General features: G+C 44.5%; 3 protein-coding genes and 1 long non-coding RNA gene across 11 annotated transcripts in view; 3 read left to right on the top strand and 1 right to left on the bottom strand.

Moving 5' to 3' along the window:
- Positions 1-3,690: 3,690 nt before the first annotated feature.
- kcnk17 (potassium channel, subfamily K, member 17) lies at positions 3,691-7,788 on the top strand. Its single transcript, XM_057058863.1, has 5 exons — positions 3,691-3,906; positions 4,593-4,707; positions 4,839-5,005; positions 6,330-6,498; positions 6,586-7,788. Exons 1-5 carry the CDS (start codon positions 3,691-3,693, stop codon positions 6,843-6,845), a joined length of 927 nt encoding a protein of 308 aa, XP_056914843.1. The 3' UTR covers positions 6,846-7,788.
- Positions 7,789-8,754: 966 nt separating this feature from the next.
- kcnk5a (potassium channel, subfamily K, member 5a) lies at positions 8,755-14,634 on the top strand. Of its 2 annotated transcripts, XM_057058854.1 has the most exons (5): positions 8,761-9,240; positions 12,688-12,799; positions 12,887-13,053; positions 13,155-13,323; positions 13,435-14,634. In XM_057058854.1, the coding sequence occupies exons 1-5, from the start codon at positions 9,055-9,057 to the stop codon at positions 14,346-14,348; spliced, it is 1,548 nt and encodes a 515-aa protein (XP_056914834.1). In that variant the 5' UTR covers positions 8,761-9,054; the 3' UTR covers positions 14,349-14,634. The 2 variants fall into 2 exon arrangements, with proteins under 2 accessions (XP_056914835.1, XP_056914834.1); XM_057058855.1 differs by lacking the exon at positions 12,887-13,053 and having other exon boundaries at positions 8,755-9,240; positions 13,246-13,323.
- Positions 14,635-14,684: 50 nt separating this feature from the next.
- Positions 14,685-15,736, bottom strand: LOC130540030 (uncharacterized). The gene is made up of 2 exons (XR_008954289.1): positions 15,657-15,736; positions 14,685-15,133 (listed from the first exon to the last, which is right to left on the bottom strand). It is a non-coding gene; the product is annotated as an uncharacterized LOC130540030 (long non-coding RNA).
- Positions 15,737-15,764: 28 nt separating this feature from the next.
- The window catches only part of rab3gap2 (RAB3 GTPase activating protein subunit 2 (non-catalytic)), a 17,697-nt gene continuing 14,190 nt past the window's right edge, over positions 15,765-19,271 (top strand). For 2 of the 7 annotated variants that reach the window (XM_057058836.1, XM_057058835.1), the window contains exons 1-4: positions 15,853-16,169; positions 17,061-17,149; positions 17,543-17,657; positions 18,928-19,009. In XM_057058836.1, coding sequence (XP_056914816.1) covers positions 16,061-16,169; positions 17,061-17,149; positions 17,543-17,657; positions 18,928-19,009 — 395 coding nt within the window. In that variant the 5' untranslated portion in view covers positions 15,853-16,060. The other 5 variants (XM_057058834.1, XM_057058837.1, XM_057058839.1 and 2 more) reach the window with 5 other exon arrangements.

Raw genomic sequence — 19,271 nt, 5'->3', positions numbered from 1 at the left:
TGTCAGTGTCACTAAAATAATTCTTCATTGTTATACGTAGGTTTCATCCAGGAGATTGTTGACCTTCTTTAGTGAATTCTCAGTTTCAGAAAAGTCACCTTCATTTCCTGTAGTTTTTCAAAGACTTTTCATCTCTTAGCCAAGAGCTTCTTCAATTCTAAAGTAAGTGGTAGTTCAATCCTGGGCTGCTTTACTGAGTGCTGTCATTGGTGGTCATTTGCATGATTAAAGAGTGGCTCATCCTAGTCCTCATGTAATGCTGGGTGTCAACGATTGTGAAACCTGCTAGGAAGGGATCCAGGGACATCATTGGAGGCAGCAACGGGTGTCATTAGTCGTCGTCGAAAGTTCTTCCAGTTTGACAAAGATGGCTTATTTTTCTCCTCTTTCAAACCACCATTCCTCTCTAGCCAAAACATGAACGTTGCTGTCTGTAAATGGGTGTCTCTGATCTTTTAGATGTAGATGGACAGCTGAATCTTGTCCTGAGGAGTTGGCTCTCCTTTGTTGGGCCATGTCTCTGAGCAGATCTGGGCAGTGTTCACTGCACCAGACAGCATAAACCACATCACCCTGTATGTGTCTGGGGTTTTGTCCTTCGTGTGGAACCGTCTTTGTCTGAGTGGCTTACCGGGTTTAAAATGAACAGGGATACTGTTCAAAACCCTTCTGAGTTTTTTTCCTGATGTACCTTCTGCTATGAAAAAGCTGTGACATTGCATCTCTGTTTCATCTCTCTCTGGTCTGTAGTGGTTCCATTGTCCAATTGCGCCCGGCTCAGGGTTTGTATAACACCCACTTTGTCTTGCAAAGAGGATGATGGGAGCCAAAAGGGAGATGCTGGCCCGTGTGGATGCTCAGGGTTGTGGATGCTCAGCTCTGTCAGCTTCAATGTGTACTGCACAGTCCAGCTAGGAGAAAGGTTGACCCTGACATCTTCATGAGTGAACTTGATGTTATGATCCACTGTGCTGATGTGGTCAGTAAAGGCTTCCACTTCTTTTGTCGTGAATTTACCCATGTGTCATGTGCCACATACCTAAACCAACGCTGGGGAAGTTCCAGAGAACAAAGTCAACACCTTGGTTTCCATGAAGTTGGCCACTATAGGAGACAGCGGTTAGCTCAGGGCACAGCTACAGTATGATTCTGACTATAGAAGCCTTCTTTGGATTGGAGGTAGGTGGTGGTCAGACAGAGGGTCAACTGTGGACCGGGAATTGTTGGGTTCTGTCAGAGAGTAACATGTTGTGAGTAATGCTGTTACTTCTGCTGATGATTGGTCTGACGGAGGTGCCTTTCTTCTGGATCTTGGGAAGGCCACAGATACATGGAGAGTGTTTAGCAGGGCAGAGTCTGCAATAACGTTTTCTCTCGATGGCTTGGTCTTTCCCAGTTGTTGAAGGCATTCAATTATCTCCTTTTTGTAGGTGTTAGTGGGGTCCCACTGCAGTTTCTGATCGATGGCCAAGCCAACGAGAATTCTTAATATTTTGCAATCAGCGGTGTTAAGGATTAGACTGCACCGACCTTTTACTGTGGGCAAGATGTAATGATTGGGCCCATTTGCACCGTTGTTAGTGTCTTCCTCTCCTGAGCGGTCAGGTTCGGTGGTGGTGGTGGTGGTGCTTTGGGACTGGTAAGTGCAGCCAATACCCTCAGTCTGGTTTGGTTTGCTTCACTTCCGGGTAGTTTGCCACGCTGGATGACTGATTCAGCAGCTGTGATGAGGTCTATCACTGGATGGATAAGAGCTGAAACACCTTTGAAAAATGAAACGAAGTCCAGTTCAAAGTTCTTAAGCCAAGATTACTTTTCAACTTGCGTGTCTGAGAACATTCATCGACATCTCATCTCCAGATTAGCTGTGATCTCGGGAGACAACCTGTCAAAGTCCAGCCCATCCCCCTGACATGAAACCTTACTGTGGGACATTCCTAGAAACTTGAGACCTGCTGGAGGCAGTGGCAGAGACATTTGGTTCATGCAGGCGGATCCTTCAGAGCACAGCTGCTAATTCTTTTTGCAGGGAGTGGACGAGAACTGCTTTTGCACACCACTTTCTTATATGCATTTTTATTGTTAACACACAGAGTACACACTGCTGTGCACAGCACACACGCAAAGTCAGCTGATCTCATCTGATGCACATTTGTTACTTGATCAAGTGACATTTGTCCAGATTTTTGGCATAAGTGGCGTCGGATCAGCACCGCAGCTGGATGGCCCGGTTTCCATACCCAGCACAGTTGATACTCACCAGAATAATTGACTAGAATTCTATGCACTCCTGTTATTAAGTCCAGGTAAATCTGTTAATGTTGATAACTGTTTCAAATGAACATTATTAGGTGTGTGCCTAAGCCTAAAAACCTAAAAAAAAACAAGCTTGAAATGTATTGAAATGTCCCATGAGCTACCAAAGCTTCTTTTGATGAAATCAATAAAGATCTATTTATGGAATGTTGTGATGAAGGCAGTTTTGTCTTTTGTCTCTATATTCAACAATATAACATATTTGACCACTTTTAATTGATTTTTCTTTGATTGAACTTTAAAACACTAAAGTTAAGGCTAATTTCTAGTAAGTGGCAGAGCCCCTCCTACATTTTTATGTATGTGGCCATCAGAGGAAAAAAGTTTGGCCACCCCTGCTTTAGAGTCTGTCTGTGACAACAGAGAACTGCTCCTCATTGATTAAACCACTATTCACGCAAGTATTATCAGTTTTGGGGATATTAACAGAAACAACATTACCGGCCCCAAAAGAGGGCACCCCCATCTTAGATTCAGGAACCACCACAGCAGTCTCCATATAGATCTCTGCCTATACTCCCCAGTAGGCACATCTTCAGGAGGGGCAGCAACAGTGAGCTGTTCCCCACCGGCCACACCAGCAGGTGGACCCACTGACTGTTGACGCGAGACATGCAGGATGTTTATGTCCCACATCTGCACATTTGAAACACTTTGTGGGACCTATGCGGGCAAGCATCATGAGCTAGCTGTCAACGCATCTGACTCTGAAGGACACCTCCGAGTCCAGGCCTTCTCAGAGACTGGATGTTTAGATCATAATGCAGTTGTGTAGTTAGATGCCCCTGTTCTGACCCCTGTTCTGAAATGTGATCAGCATATCGAGTTTGCTAGTAACGTGACTGAAAGACACCAACCTTAACTTTTGACCTCGGTCTCTGATGGGCGAGGGGACATGTTTCCAGGTAGAAGGTCCCCTGGGAGCCAGGAGCTTTTCACAAGTTCTCTCCACATCTGCATGGTTCTTTTGGAGTACTCAAAGATTCCAGTGACATACAGCAAAACTAAGGGATGGTTTAAATTGTCCTTAGGTGTGACTGTTTGGTTGTTTGTATGTTGGCCCTGCAATGAGCGGCCAGCTCATCCAGGGTGCGCCCTGCCTCTCACCAGCTGGGAAAGGTGGTGTTTTTCCCATCGTACGTTTGTGTATTGAAGGATGGAATAGCCTCAGGGTCACTGCATCTGTCTCCCTTTACCCTACCCTACATTTGCAATACAAACCACTGCAGAGCTTGAAGCAGGAGTGCAGATGCATGTTCATTTGCCTGCATGGAAAAACATGAAGTCACAAGCCTTTTCTCCTCACTGTTTCTGGTGCCCGGCTGAGAACCCAGCTCATCTTAAGCTTGACATTCAGACAAGTAAAAGGGCACGATGGACGTAAAGGAAATATTAAATTTAGCCCGGATACCCTCCATTCTCTTGCTCGGAATCATTTACGTGGCATATGTACTGATTGGTGGGTTGGTTTTCTGGAGTTTGGAGGGTGATCTTGGACGGAAGGATATAAGCCTTTTGCTTCTAAACAGAAACAGGCTGCTCAAAACTTACACTTGTCTGAACCAAGAGGGCCTTGAGGACGTGTCTCAGGTGAGGCAGTAGGAATAAGAATATCCCAAAGCAAAAAATAACTACTTTTCTCAGTCTAGAGCAAACCTACAGATGATGCTCCCGCAGGAACCACATTATAGGACAAAGGCGATAGATTTATTCATGCAGAGGCAGCATGACCATAGTGCACATCCTTACTCAATGGTTCCTTATAATTGTTGTTTTGCTCATTTCTGTTTGGTTCAATAAATGGAAAATATTAATTCTTCCAACAATATGCCATACGCATTTATGTAAGGAGTGTCTAAATTTAGGTTAGGTGGTTTGGGTTAGAAATTATGCCTTGAACCTTGCAACTAATGAGTATAAAACTATACAGCAGTCATTAAAAACAAAGATGGATTTATGGTGGAACTAAGGTTTTGAGTCTGGAGGGAGTTTTTTGTTTGTTGCATGTCATTAGAATCTGAGACATCAGCAAATGATTGGCCAAGTCAAGGGTAATTAGTCTCTGTGGAATGAGGAAAAGTTGCATAAACTTTTACAACCTAGTCAAAGGTCAGGGAATTTACAACACAGCTCACCCCGTGACCTTTGTGACACCGGCTTTGCTGTCAGGCATCTTGTATTTTGCTGCCAAATGCACTGAACATGTTGTGGACCCTCCATTCTGTGTAACAAGTACAGCTGTACAACTCCATTTGGGTATTTTAATGTGTTCTCAGGTTGTTCTCGATGCATCAAAACTGGGCCTCAGCTTGAAGGGCAATCACACCACAGATGGCTTTTGGAAGTTCACTAGCTCAGCTGTGTTTGCTGCTACCGTGGTTACAACTATTGGTAACATCTTCTGTTATCTCATCCAATATTTGTCAGAAATATAGTTTTTTTCTGGTTGCTAAAACCAAGTGACAGTTGAATCTTTTTCTTGTTTTCCCTCAGCAAGACATTAATAAGTGGTAATTTTCCAGGTTATGGGAACATGAGTCCCAGCTCCACAGCTGGACAGATCTTCTGCGTGTTCTTTGCATTATTTGGCATCCCACTCAACGTGGTGGTGCTCAACAGGGTTGGCAAGTACATGCTGGTGATAGTGAAGAACATCTCCACTCTCCTGGAGGGGAAAACAAAGCACGAGGTGAGAAGATCATTTGCTAATCTAGCTTTAAGGCTGCCTTGTCTTTGCTTTGTAATTACTTTTTAAAAAAAATCAAAGACATCAGCTCTCAAACAGGGTGAGCAGTGGGAACAATCAGACACAGGTGTAAAACTTGAGGGGCTCAAACAGCCGGTGTTGACTCAAGCGTGATGGGTCAGTGTTTAGTCACAGCTACTGGAAGAAATTGCTCATTAGGGTTAAGGTTTGTCTTGATTTTGTGAGGAATACAATTATCTACAGGGCTCAACAATTAGTGTCGTCCAGATGGTACAGGTGATCAGCCATCGGCTAGGGTTGTGGACAGTGTTGTAGCTTTATGGGGGCAGGATACGGCAAGTCCACAAGCATGTCCACGAGACAGATGTGGTGAATAAATAAGCTGTTAAGCTCAATAATCATTCAGACCAGGGAGGGGACCTGGGGTTTGGGGGTCTGACTTCAGCACTGGAGCAAAGTTTGAGGTGACCTTTACAGTGGTGAGTTAAAAAGCATTTTCCAGAGGACACAGGATGTGCCAGCCATTTTTTACAGTCACCCAGTATCTTATGAAGTGGAAAAAGAGTGAGCAGAGTTTTAAACCTCTCCTTTAACTTTTGCGTAATATCACAACTCAGCATTGGTCCGAATCTTCATTTCAGTCTTAACAATATTTGACATTTCTGCTTTTGCGAAAGTGTTGGTTGACCGACTGGTGGTCGTAGGGAGCCCGGTGACCCATCTCGCAAGAGATCCTGACAACTGAGCTGCTGATGTAAAAATTACTATTACACTTATGCCTTTTCAGTTTATTCATATAGTGCTGTTTTTGGTATCACCGGTTTGTTTGGATTTACATGAGGCTTCGTACATGGAAACTCTGCTGAAGAGCGATAAGAATCTGCTGAGTCTCCTTCAGACAGGGGCCACACTGAGACGGATGCTTTGTTTTTGAAGCTTCTGTCTCCCAGGAGACAAACCTTCCTGCAAAGCCAGTGGCAGTTGGCGAGCCCGTGCGCTGGGGTTTTCTTATCTTAGTCCCTTAGCTGTAACATAGATGAGCTGCTATCTGCTAAATATTTGCTATCAGCTCGATCCTTCCATGACCCAATTGGAACAATCCGGTCCAGCAGTAGTTTATTGTGCATTCTGATACCCTGATGAAACCTGAGGGCACGATGGCAAAAACACAAATCAAGACACCGTAGAGTGGCAAATATTAGGAAATGTGTTGTCACAGTCTTAGTGAAAGAAACAGTGAAACCTCTTTGGAACTCTGCTGACCTCCCTCCTTCCCTCCTACCCTCCCTCCCTCTCACTCCCCCAGAGATGTACCTGTGTCTCTGTCCACCTTGTATCCTATCTGTCAGGAGTATGCCTCTTCTTTGTTGTGCCCATGATCATGTTCCAACAACAAGAAGGATGGACCTACTCTGAAGCCATCTATTACTGCTTCATTACGCTGAGCACAGTTGGTTTTGGAGATTTTGTGGCAGGTACAGTCCTGTGATCACTTCCATGTTTATGCCATTTTTGCTATGATTAACACACACCTTGAACACATGGACTGCATTTCTTTACAGACAGTAACCCAGACAAAGTATACCCAGAGTGGTACAGCATCCTCATGGCTTCCTGGATCTTTTTCGGGCTGGCCTGGTTGTCCCTGCTCATCAATCACTCCATTGACATCCTGGAGCAGATTAATTCCTACCTCAAACGCCAATGGAGTGGACGGAGGAAAGAGGACGTTTTGACAACGCAGTGTAAAACCCAAGATGCACAAGTGGACAAGGAGGAAGAGCCCAAGTCACCCAGTCCACAGACCGGAGTGAACCTGTAGAACGAATCCTGAATCTGTTACCAAGGATGGATAAAGGAGTAGAGGTGTAGATGTTTGATCTTAAGACATACTGGGGAGACAGTTTCTTGTTTATGATAAGCAATTATGCCTTTAAAAGTGCCCCTAAGCATTGACTAGCATTGCTAAAATATTTAGAACACATCTGTCATTTTGAAAGCAACATACAGAGGAAGGCAACATCTTCCCTGCAACTCTGGATACCCGCGCTTACACAGGCCAGTTTATCCTTAAAGTGGGAGTCCTGGAATCCTCTTTCCATACTAAAACTGGGAAATGTGGGTGTAGTTCAGGTTAGAAGAATCTATAGAGTAAGTTAAAAGGCTAGTGTGGAGTTTTGCCCCAGGGGGTGATTAAACTTGTTACCCTTCTTTTTACATAAAAAAAAGTCACCAAATACTCGGGAAGTACTTTCAGCCATGTAAATCCCGCTTTATACTCTCAGTCTAGGCTTGGGTGTACATGTTAAGGTCATTGAGTTTCAACCCTCTGACACCGTCGAGTGATTTTGTCACATGACTGTGGTGGTGATGGGATGGTGAACTTTGTGTCCGTGTTTGAGACGGCGCCAGATGCTACAGTTGGCTTCAAGTTTAAAGAAAACAATAAAACTGGACTGCAGTCCAGCCTGATTGCCTCTCCCAAGGGAACAGGAAAGTCCTGATGACAGAAAATGCTGGTATATCAGCCTGTTGAAACATTCCTCAGGAGAAAATAAGAACAGAACTACTCTAAAGCCGGATTAGATATCCCCTTCCATCCCAAAGTCTGATCCCAAACCTCATGAAAGGGAGATGAAAGGCATTGTAACAGTCAGCTCATGTCCTCAGTAAGTGCATATAAATCAATTTATCATTTTATACATAGATACAGTTCCCATGTAATAAGGTCTTTAAAGACACAACCCCCTTAGAAGAGGACTAAATATGGCCTTAACCTTTGCATGGGTGGTTCTAGAGCGGGTTTTAGCTGCTCACATTGGTAGGTGCCTCAAAACCAGTTTGTTGACTTTACCTGTGGTCTGTATGTCAGTGTTAGCATGGGGAGCTCAAGCTGGGGGAGGGTTGCTAAACCAGATCTTATTTTTGTCCCGGTTCTCAAAAAATCTTTAGATCTGCCTGGGTTAATTACAGCTCAGCAATCAGCCTGGTCAAGCAAAGCAGTTAGGTCCGAAGGGTCTGGCACGCAGGGGTCGGTATAGTTGGGCCACCTGAAACACACTAAATGCATCAACTCATTCTTCTCCATTGTGGAGACAAAAAAAATTATTTAATTCTTGATCAACAAATTGTCCGTGATCCAGTTGATTACACTAAGCACAAGGTGACTTGATCCCTTTGAAGGGATTTTGATGAGAAATGCACCAGGGTGTCATCCACATTGTAACAGCTGTGTTTTGTTTTCTGCTGGGTGTCAGGTGTGTGTGTGTTTGTGTGTGTGTGTATGTGTCTGTGTCTGTGTTGAAGGTCCAGAGCGTTCCTTTAGTCTGATTTCTGGAGTGAGGAAGCTGCCATGCACTCTTCTGGCTCTCTGTCTCTCTCTCTCGCGCGCGCACACACACACACATCTTTGAGAAGTGGAAAAACAGTAGTATAAAATAAATGTGATGAAAGATAATTAATTGTAATTGAAGGTAATTCATTGATGGTAATTTAACCCTGGGCTATGTCTCCAGGCCAATCCTGAAAGGTTTGTTGATGGTTCCATTTTATCAGAAGGCTTGCAAAGGGTATCGTCGCGCTCCTGATGGCCATGGACATTTGTCATAAAAGACGGTGTCCTCGCCGGAAGTCAAACAACCGTGAGATCACGAGCACTTGTGCCGAGAAAGGAAAAATGACAGCGAAGGCGGATGCATTTTCCTCTGGAACCATCCCAACCCCGCCACCTGGGCGGATCCCGTGTGCATTAGCCCTGCTCCCAGATCAGTTGACGACGGCGGCAGGTCGCTTATTTGCCCGTGAACACACGTGGACGCGCAAACTCCCGGGGTCTGCTGCGCTTTGGCAGGCTGTTATTTGGTTTTTCTGATGCGGACTTCGATGCTGCCTTCACTGTGACCCACTTACAGAGCAGTCGCGCCAAATCAGAACCATCAAGGTAACAATTAGTTGAAGATGAGTCCCGCATAACTTCCCGTCTTGACTGTCCCGCGTCTCTGCGCACACCCCGCGCCCTTACTCTGCACAATATGGTCGACAAAGGGCCCTTGTTGACGTCTGCAATTATTTTTTACCTGTCCATTGGGGCAGCAATTTTTCAAGTCCTGGAGGAGCCCAATTGGAAGTTGGCTGTGAAGCAGTACAGAAGCCAGAAAGATAAAATCCTCGAGGCGTATCCCTGTCTTACAAAAACCGACCTGGACCGAATTTTGGAGGTAAGTTTGTGTTGTAAACTGGTTGCTTCTTGGTTTTTCTTGTTTGTTTGTTTGTTTTGTTTTTTTCCCTCCGGGTGTTGGGGTGATGATGATGAGGCTAGAATTAAGAAGTTAGCTCAAAGGTTTGCTGCCGTGTAACCTTTCAGCAAACACGCGTGTTGTCACTGCATGTGCGTCAACCAACTTTCATGCGTGCTTCGGACCGAAGTTCGGAACTTTTTTGTGAGTTCCGCAGACATGATCAGCGAATGTTGAATCTGGCTCTGGAAGGAGCGACAGGCTATCAGTTCTAAACACGCTGAAGTCCGCATTTCATAACCCCAAGCTTTAAAAGAAGAGAGAATAAAAATAAATAAATAATAAGGACAAAGTTAAATGTGAAGCTTTGCTCTTCAGTACATACGTGCAACCCTGAACGTTCTAATTGGTTATTTAGCTGTTTAGGAATCCAACACAAACCTAACAAACTGACCAACCAACCGACCGACCATGAATTCTGCACCCTCGTGCTCTTGGAGACCAACCAGGGAGACCTCCAGAACTAATTCCAGGACTGAGAACTCACTGCTGCCCTGTTCTCTTGCACTGGGTCATTTTCTGGCTCAGGTTGTGTTCTGGTTCTTTGTTGAGAACCAGTAAGCATAGGCTTTTTTCCCAGCATTTCATCAGCTTCTCCTCACTCTCAATCTATCTTATTTTTGTCTTGTTTGCATGTCAGAATCAGAATCAGGGTACTTTATTGATCCCTTTAGGGGGTGTCCATTAGGGAAATTAGCATCTCCCCAAAGAAACGTACAGCACTGTTAAAAATTAAAAATAATAAAAATAAAAATAGAATAAAATAAGAAATAAAATAGAATAAAATAAGAAATAAAATAGAATAAATTAAAAATAGAATATAATATAAAACTATAGAAATGTAAATAAATGAACTGAAATGTATCAGGAAGTCACAAAAAAGTCTCTTCTAGTAACAACAAGTTTCCTATTAGCTGTTCTCCACTTGACGTACTCACTAGTTAGACGTTATCTCCTATCAATGTTTGTCCCTGACAGGGTACTATTAAGGTTAAACTTTAATGCCCTCGCTCAGAGCAGGACAGCACAGCGATTGCTGAACTTGCATTTGATTTTCCAGCACTGATAGAAGCAAATCAGCAGATTTGACCTTTGCCAGTAAAAAAACAAACAAACAAATGTGTTGAATCAGATGTTAAAAGTACACTCATATTATGAACAAGTATCGGTACGAAGCCTGACTATAATCTCAAAACTAGAATAGTATCCCCCCCCCCCCAAAAAATGAAAAGGACTGACTTTCGAGCGTTCTTTTTGGAATTTGTACATTCTTCCTACGCAAGTTTGATTTGCTCCAGGTAAAAGAGGCTTTGGCCCAGGTGCCAGTTGGTTCTGTTGCTGCCTGCTAACCATGGGGTCACCTTTTTTGATAAGTCCAACCCTTGGGTTTCAGGGTAGCGCCTCTTTATACTCTGACATCCAGCTGCTCTTACTCTGTAGGAAAACACTGACGAGCACTGTTAGCTGTGTAGCATTGTGTATATTTATACTAACGAAATTGCATTGTCTGATATGGATCGCTCAACTTTAACCCCTGACTCTCTCTGCTCCAGCTTTGAATTCTGAGAATGACTGCATAGTATAGTGAAAACTCTTTGAAACTCGCTCTTTTTGTGAAATAAGGTCCTACAGAGTTCTGCGGTATGGCTCTAAAGCCCCTTCCACATTGCACCAAAGTCCCAAGTTATCTCGGATCAACACGACTCGTTATGGCGCTCTGAAAGGGTTATTGTGGCTTTATTCCCAGCAGTCACCCTGGTAGGTTAGGAACATGAAAACGAAAGGTTTCCCGCATTGTCCCGCTCAATAGTCTGTGCACGTTGATGGTACCTCCTGTCTCATCGTGACCCAGGCACTGGGCAGCCAGTCAACAGGCAGGGGGAAAAAAACAGCCCCACCCCTCTCAGCAGGAGGTTAGCCATGTGAGGGCTGGCAATGTGAAAAAGCCAATTGGTTCAATCCATGTTAGAAAGTCCTGCATCAAGGCGCGAATTCAGTGTGAAAGCGGTATAACACTCACAGCTGTCATTAGTTCTGGACAGCCGACCAAGTGTTTGTCCAGGTGGACCAGGGGGCGGGGCATAACAATAGGTCAGCTGCTGCTCAGGGGTTTGTTGCATGCAGATACAGTCATGCAAATGACCCTCTGAAATGTAACATTTGGCTAAAGCGAGAGCTCATATTCATTTTAATATTACTGAGACACATGTAATACACATTAATGAAACGATTAAAATGAAGTCTTCAACTTTTAAAGGACCCTCACATTTTTGTGAATGTTGTTCCTTAGCATTTTGAAGGAGGGGCTGGTAGGAGCAGCTGAAGAGTCTGGTGAGACTCGCCTTCTTAGCATATGTCTGGACGCCATGGCTGGTGTCCTTAATAGGACTGCTAACTATTTCAATACCCCGTCAATGTATTAATAACTCAAATAGTTTGTCAGCTAAATTGTTAATGAAAGCTTCGGTTCCTCAGCGGCTCTTATTTCCCCTCTCAAATGAATCTTGTTTAGGCAGGTCCTTACAATAAAGCCATAAAGAAGCATGTTTAAACTTGAAAAAGATTTAGTTGAGACAGAACTGTGCTGCTGATTTTACCCTCTTACTTGAATTGTTTTATTGGTTGTTTCCTATATTGATTGACTAATCTGTGCAGCGATGGTTCTGATTGTGCCTCCGTTGCTAATGTTCATGCATTACACAACTTCTGCCACACAAGCGCAGGATTGTGGTGTTACGATGGCCCTTTGGTATGAACCCCTTCCAGTCCTTTCTGTTGGACCCACTGTGACCATCCAGGTCCTTGATGTGACTCTTGTAATCCCTTTCTTGAGCTTATCTCTGCTGGTTCCTTCACCTTAGAGCTCTGTCATCTGACACCAAGTTCAGAAATCTCATGCACCCGGCCAGCCCAGCAAAACTGGGTGGGAAACCCTCCAGAGCTGAATGAACCCCACGACATCGGGTGCAGGCTTACTTCTATTGAAAAGCTGTGCGTTGACTTGAAATAGGCTGCACGTGCAAAAGCTGTCGGACGTCTCAAAAGCTTGTTGCATCCAAATTGTCTCACATGACTGTGTAACTTCCTAGCAGTGAACTAGTTATTAGTATATAGTGACATTTTTTGTGTGTTGGTTTGTGCATTTAGAGGATTATAATTAAGCCTGAGAAAAGTAAAGGGTTATTGTTGAGGTAACCCGTTAAGCGATGGGGTCCAGTTACCATGCAGGTGTTTTAGGGGGGAGGGCCATGTCAGCGTGCAGCCATGCTTTGTCTTTAGAGTTCTCTGCTGCTCAATCCCTGGTCAAATCATGCGATCATACAAAATGCCTGTAATGGCCCATGTTTCTGTGTTTGTACTTTGTTCCAGGTGGTATCTGATGCTGCAGGTCAAGGGGTAACTATATCTGGTACGAAGACGTTTAATAACTGGAACTGGCCAAACGCTGTTATCTTTGCAGCTACAGTCATCACCACGATTGGTGAGTAATTGATTGGCTTTGACTCGGATTCTCCATGCACGCACATAAACACACAGCGCTTAACAAGTGGATATGTTTGTGTGAAAGGATATGGCAATATCGCCCCTAAAACCTCAGCAGGACGTGCCTTTTGCATCTTTTATGGGCTCTTTGGTGTGCCTTTGTGTCTCACCTGGATCAGTGAACTTGGGAAATTCTTTGGCGGGAGAGCCAAGCACCTCGGACTCTATCTAACCAAAAAGGGCTTTTCCCTGGTGAGCAGATATTTAAATTGTGCTAATACACAACCTTCTTTCATGACCTCTAACCCTAACCCATATGTTTTTTTGTTTTTTTTTTGTTTTCCTTTTTCAAGAGGAAGGCTCAATTTACTTGTACTGCCATTTTCCTCCTCTGGGGTGTGCTTGTCCATTTAGTGCTGCCGCCTTTTGTTTTTATGTCCCAAGAGGGTTGGACATATTTGGAAGGGTTCTACTTTTCTTTCGTCACCTTGACTACCATCGGTTTTGGGGACCTTGTAGCAGGTGAGTCAAGAATAAATAATTTCTATTCAAGTCTCTACTTCTCAAGTCAATGTGAATGTTATCTGAAGTGCAGCAGAAGCATCTAAAGGAGTCTTTTCTTTGTCTCTGTAGGCGTGGAGCCAAACAAGGAATACCCAGCTCTCTATCGTTACTTTGTGGAGGTCTGGATCTATCTGGGCTTGGCCTGGCTCTCCTTGTTTTTCAACTGGAAAGTAAGGATGGTGATTGAGGCCCACAAGGCACTGAAGAAGCGTCGCAGGCTACGTAAACTCTCCCTTGATGAGCTCCAGTATTACAAAAAGTCTCAGAAGGCTGCTCCCCATTTGCCGCCCACGCCCAACGACGTGAACATCTTCGGCTTCCTGTCCAAGAAGCAAGAAGGATACAACGACTTGATCAAACAGATTGGCAGCAGTAAAGATGGAAGGAACGGCAGCAGAGCCAACATCATAACCAAGTCTAAAGTGGCCCGTTCCAAGAGTTGCAGCGATACTCCTACCTTTCATACGATTCTCAACTTGGAACGTTCTCCCCGTCAGAAGAGACGCTACAGTTTCAGCGAGCGGGTCACTGTTGCCTTTTCAAAGTCCAAGAACTACCTCCTCGGTGCGGATAATGGCTTGCTGCTAACAGCGGACCACATAGAAGGAGATCCGGAAGTTGAGCAGGCGCAAGGAGGTGAGAACCAGCTGGATAAACACGTGGACCTAGAGGACGGAGCTGCAGACTACGGCCTCGATGGTCAAAGGGGTTCAGACTGCAAAGAGTACCAGCCGCTTAATGCAAATATTACTTTTGTTGATGAGAATTTCCTTACCAATAACTTGAATGATGATGATGATGATAATGATGATTCCAAGGGAAAACTCTCCATCGCTACATGTGAGGAGAATATTGAAGTGATCAACTTGGAGGACCAGAGTTCTGAGTCCGAAGGACTCGTCTTCACTAGCGACGCTTCAGAAAACAGTCGCTCCTACGACCAACTTGTGGAGGAATACACAAAAGAAGAAAACATCTTTTGATCCGGCCGTTTGCATTTTTACCACAGGTCTTATGTTTGGCCCACAGAACCTTTGGCCACAGATCTAAAGAGACTTGCTCTGTTTGATCAATTTGGTGGGATTAAAACCCATTATTAAAGTCATTTTCAACTGTGATTGTTCCTCTGTCCCCCGTAATATGAACCTGCAAATGTTGCCTTTGTATTTTTTTTCTAACTTTGTGTAATTTCTTTTTCTATGCACCATATTGGTGTTATGATGTTAATAACATTTATTAAAATAAATGAAAAGTTTGTTTTATGCAGCCGCTCTTCTAGTATTCATGTTGCACATTGACACTTGTCAAATGAATAATCATTTTGAAGGACAATTGTTTGCGTTCCTTTTATTCATGAATGCAACATGAACATATTTCCCCTGTGCCGTAAACAGGACAAACAGGCAGAAAGGACAGGCACTTAGCAAGAACACCTTTTCGGGGCGGTTTTGCAGCTGGTGGCCATAGACATGTTTCCTCCACTCTGGCTGATTCTTTGCTTGATTAGCATCCATCCAGAACCATTAGCAGCAACAGTAGCATCTGTGGTGTTTGTGCGGGTACTGCATCTCTAACAGAAAAGCCAGAAATTTTGCTGGGGTTTCAAGATCATGTGAGAACATGAGTGGTGGAGCACAGACATGGCAGGGCAACAAAGCAGCAACCATGACCTCCAGCAGGCTCCATGAGGGTGACATTGGGGACCAGCATCCACAAGTAGGATCCACATTGCAGGCCCTGGGTTCTTGCTTTAGATAGACATTATTTTCTATAATAATAATGAAAGTTGCTTTCAGTCACAATTTCTAACATTCAGAGATCAGAAGGAATGTGAACATGAAGGATTTGGTATGATCATTTTAATCTGCTCCTCCACCTTTTACATGAACCAGATGTTTCTATATGGTTAAAAAAAATAAAAAAAAATAGGACAATCTTATAAGTAGTGTCAGCTTAGCTGAATGCCCAAATGCATTGACATTACTGGAAGTTCAGAAAACAAGTGCTTCTGAAGCTGTTAACTGCAAAGTGCCTTCAAAAATAATACTGCAATAATACTGTGCTAAATTTAATATTAGTAATTAATAGCACAAATAGTACAAAGATAAAAGGATGTCTGGTAATATTGTTGAAGGATATGAGCTAGAAATGTCAAAACACTGGTATGTGAATTAAATGCAGGTTCTTCAAAAGAGAAGAAAAACAGTCCAGTTGACACAGAAAACTACTTAGGATAAATACAGGTGAGTATTTTTAAATTAGATAAAACAAGTTAACATATAGCTACCCACATCGACAGAATTCTGAATTGTGTGTAGCGACGTAGAAGTTTGAGAGGTGTGCTAAGTACCATTTATCCAGAGGGGGCGGTAATGCGTATGGGAGCTGTTTCATTGGTGGAAGAAGAAGAAATGGGCCGCACAAAAACGGAAGAAGAAGAAGAAGAAGATTCGTAACCGGAAATAATAACAATTCTATGGTGCGTAATCAACGCAATGATATGGGAAGTGTTCGAAATTGTAAGGTCTAAAATAATTAACGTTATAGACGCTGAATGTATACATTTTTGTATCTAAGGCCCCCTGAAGTACCCTAACCTGGCCGATTTTTATAACGACCCTCCACAACCGTTTGCAGCCAGCAGGTTACCTGCCTGCCTGACTCCTTAAATCGGTATCGACAGGAAGCCTCAACGATGTCCTGCACTTTGCTGGAGTTTTGTCGGCTCCAAGAGCTCGAAACCGTCAGAGACTACTTGTTCCAGAGCCGGAAAATCGAACCCCAAGAGGAAACTCAGAAAACAGGTACAAACAGCTGTCCATTTGGCTTCAATTGGACCAAAACTGGCCAGATCATTAAACTACACCAAGTAATGATTAACTATCTACACCACCCCCTCTTCCGGTTAAACATCTGGATGGATAAAGGAGATCGCAGCGATGGAACCACTGACTGTGATGTTTGTTCATTAAAGGTTTATCCAAACGAGAAGTCGAGCACTGGAAAGCCTGTTTATACGCCCATCTTAATTAAAACCACATTATTTGTGGCTTGAGCAGATTGGAGGCTTTGAGTTGCGAGCATGAACAATTTCCCAGATGTTTTCTGACGATGACAAACACCGAAAGCAGATGTTGGTTTCATATTCTGAGCTTCTTGCACACCCCGGCATTGCCAACTGGGGCCTGAGTTGGAGGTTGCGTTCGGCGATGGGTCCAGATGTCTGCGCTTGGCTCAAAGGTCAAAGGGTAGCGAAGGCAGGGAAAACGCTGTTGACCGCTGCACCAAGAGAGTAGCGTCTTTTAGTGGGGAGCCGTCTTCTTCCTTGTCACAACTGAAGGAAGCTCAATGCAGACAGACATTGAGACTATCCCAGCTCCCAGAATGTGCCGTGTCCCCTGTCCCAGAAGCAGGCTCTGTCCCTCAAGACCATGGATCACACATGTACTAGCTGCAGGCCGAGCATAAATACACGAGAAGAAATTGCTCTTCCAGTGCCTTTCATGCTTGCATAAACACAAAGTGTAAAGTGAAGTATTTGTTGTCTTGTCTTGTCTGTGGGATTCGTGGTCGTGTGTCAATTCCCGTTTGTAGCGGGTTAATTGGCTGCATGTCCTCTCCAGGCATTTTTCTACTCGGAGCAGGACATTTTTACCCCTACCTAACATGACAGACATCTCTTTTCTCCTGAACAGACCCTGAACTCAGCTGGGATGTCTCTGACTGGGAGTCTGAATGGGATTCTGGTGATAACAAACCAGAGGATGCCACTTCTGCTTCTATGGTCTGTCGTCCTCTTCCTTTCTGCTGGTATTAGTGCTTTGGTTGGCCAAAATACACAAAAACAGCTGGCTGGTGATTTGTATCGGCAGATAAATATTTGAAATACTTAAATCTGTCATCACTGTTAATGTAAATTAGATCAGGTATTACCTTTTGAAACCAGCATCTACAGTAGTCACCGACTTGGGCGTAAACTGGATGTCCACTGGGCCTCAAGTTGGAGCAGCAGGCTCAGATATAAACTCAATAAACTCAAACATCTCGTGTACAAAATGCGGCCCGTCTTTTCAGGTTTGGACCTAGTGTAGATCAAATGAAAGCCGTTAATGCTCAGTATCTCCTGGCGATTGTGGCGTGCATGGGCCCATGTGGTTTGATTCTATTTGCTCTGCAGGTGGAGGAGACCCCTGGGCAGAGTGGACCCTGGCTGCAGCATTGTGTGCTGACCCTGTCTCCTTGCTTGGATCTGCTGGTTGTGGCTCGTGGACAGAAGGCGGCCTTTCTTTCAGGTCAGACGTACGGCTGTGCCGTTTGGAACCCTAACCCTGCTCATTGTTCTGAAAATGGGATCAAGGAAGCAAGAGAAAGATAAACGTGAAAAGCTCCTTACAACGTCTCAAGTTGTATCCGTGTCTTCTTATCGCTTTGTGTGGTTTTAGTGAAAGCAGCATCCTGCTTCCTGCCATCCTCTTAAATGTTGGTGCACTTGTTGTTGTTCCTCAGTGGCCGTACCACACAGGAGTGCTTCTGACTACCTGTTGATGTGAGATTGAAGCCAACCAACCCTTCCTGTATGTTTGAACAGCCACTTGGTGCTGATGTCTGTGAAAAAAGGAGTGCTTTTGTGGGCTGTATTGAGCCTAAATAGTTCCTGATCTGTCTGTTCCCTTCATGCGCTGCTGCAGTGGCGCAGGGGTGGGCATACAGGCAGACAGACAGAACTGCTGCCTGACAGGAGCCATTTAGGAACCCTTCTTAGATTCAATCCATTACTTGTTAACTCTAAATGATTAGGAAAGTATAGCCCTGTGTTGGAATTGACTTGACTGGTTAAGTGTGAGGGTGGCTCCATCATGCTTGGGGGGGTTGTGTTGAAGCCAATAGGAACATTTCTGGGAGAGGGAAGAATGAATTCAATGAAATTCCAGTAAATTCCTGAAACAAGCATAAGACCACGTGCACAAAAAGTTTCTACAGATGTGGATTGACCCTCAAGGCTCCTCAAAATCCATGATGGATGCATAAAACTGGAGTATTGCTGGCTCCTCCAGGGGCTCACAGCCATACATGGACCTCCTGTTTGACCCCCCCCCCCCCCCCCCCCCCCACCCACCCAACCAAGGTTCAAGCAGAACTGGTCCAGAAACATGGGGAGAGAGCTGGTCAGCTCCATTAGGAGCCTCAAAGGTATGAAAGTGATCACGTCCCTACCCCCCCCCTGACCTGAACCATGTCGAGAACCTTCGGAGCATCCTCAGCAAAAGACCTGCGAGAGTGAGGGGGCAGTTCACACCCAAACAGCGACTCTGGGAGGCTCTTCGGACGTCTTGCAAAAACTCGCCCAAAACTGACAAGATCGGTTGATGCGGGAATTGTGAAGCTGCTGTCAAATGTGATGTTAAAACAGGAGTGACCCGTTCAGATGGGCTTGGCTGGGATTTTTTTTTTGACTGGGTTTAATCCACATGCTTAGCTGGTCCCTTTGTCAGAACCTTCTCATGCCATTGTCGCCCAGCCCTGGCTCTCCAGCTGATTTAGACTGTGATTGGTTTCCTACAGCCAAGTGGTGCTCCGCCGAGGGTAGCAGAGAAGAGATGACCATGGCCGTGTCTTGGACTGGACTTCTCAGCGTCGACGACGGGTAACAATGAGTTCTTCTCACTGCACGAGTGGTGAGCTTGTCTCCTCTGTTTACCGCTGGGCCCCAGCAGCCAGAGCTCCTGGTGATCCCAAAGACTTGATGGTCCTAGCACAGGGGCTTTGCTGAATTTGGCCGGGTCCCCAACATGCACCATGTGTGGAGTTGGGAATTAAAAAAATGATTTTCACTGCAAATTTTTCTAATTTGGACAGTTTCAGCTTTCAGCTAATTAGAAAATACGGTCATCTTTTGAGCAACTTGT

Source organism: Takifugu flavidus, chromosome 16 (assembly GCF_003711565.1).
Source record: "Takifugu flavidus isolate HTHZ2018 chromosome 16, ASM371156v2, whole genome shotgun sequence".
Taxonomy (NCBI): Eukaryota; Metazoa; Chordata; class Actinopteri; order Tetraodontiformes; family Tetraodontidae; genus Takifugu; species Takifugu flavidus.
This window is presented reverse-complemented; position numbering and strand designations above follow the sequence as displayed.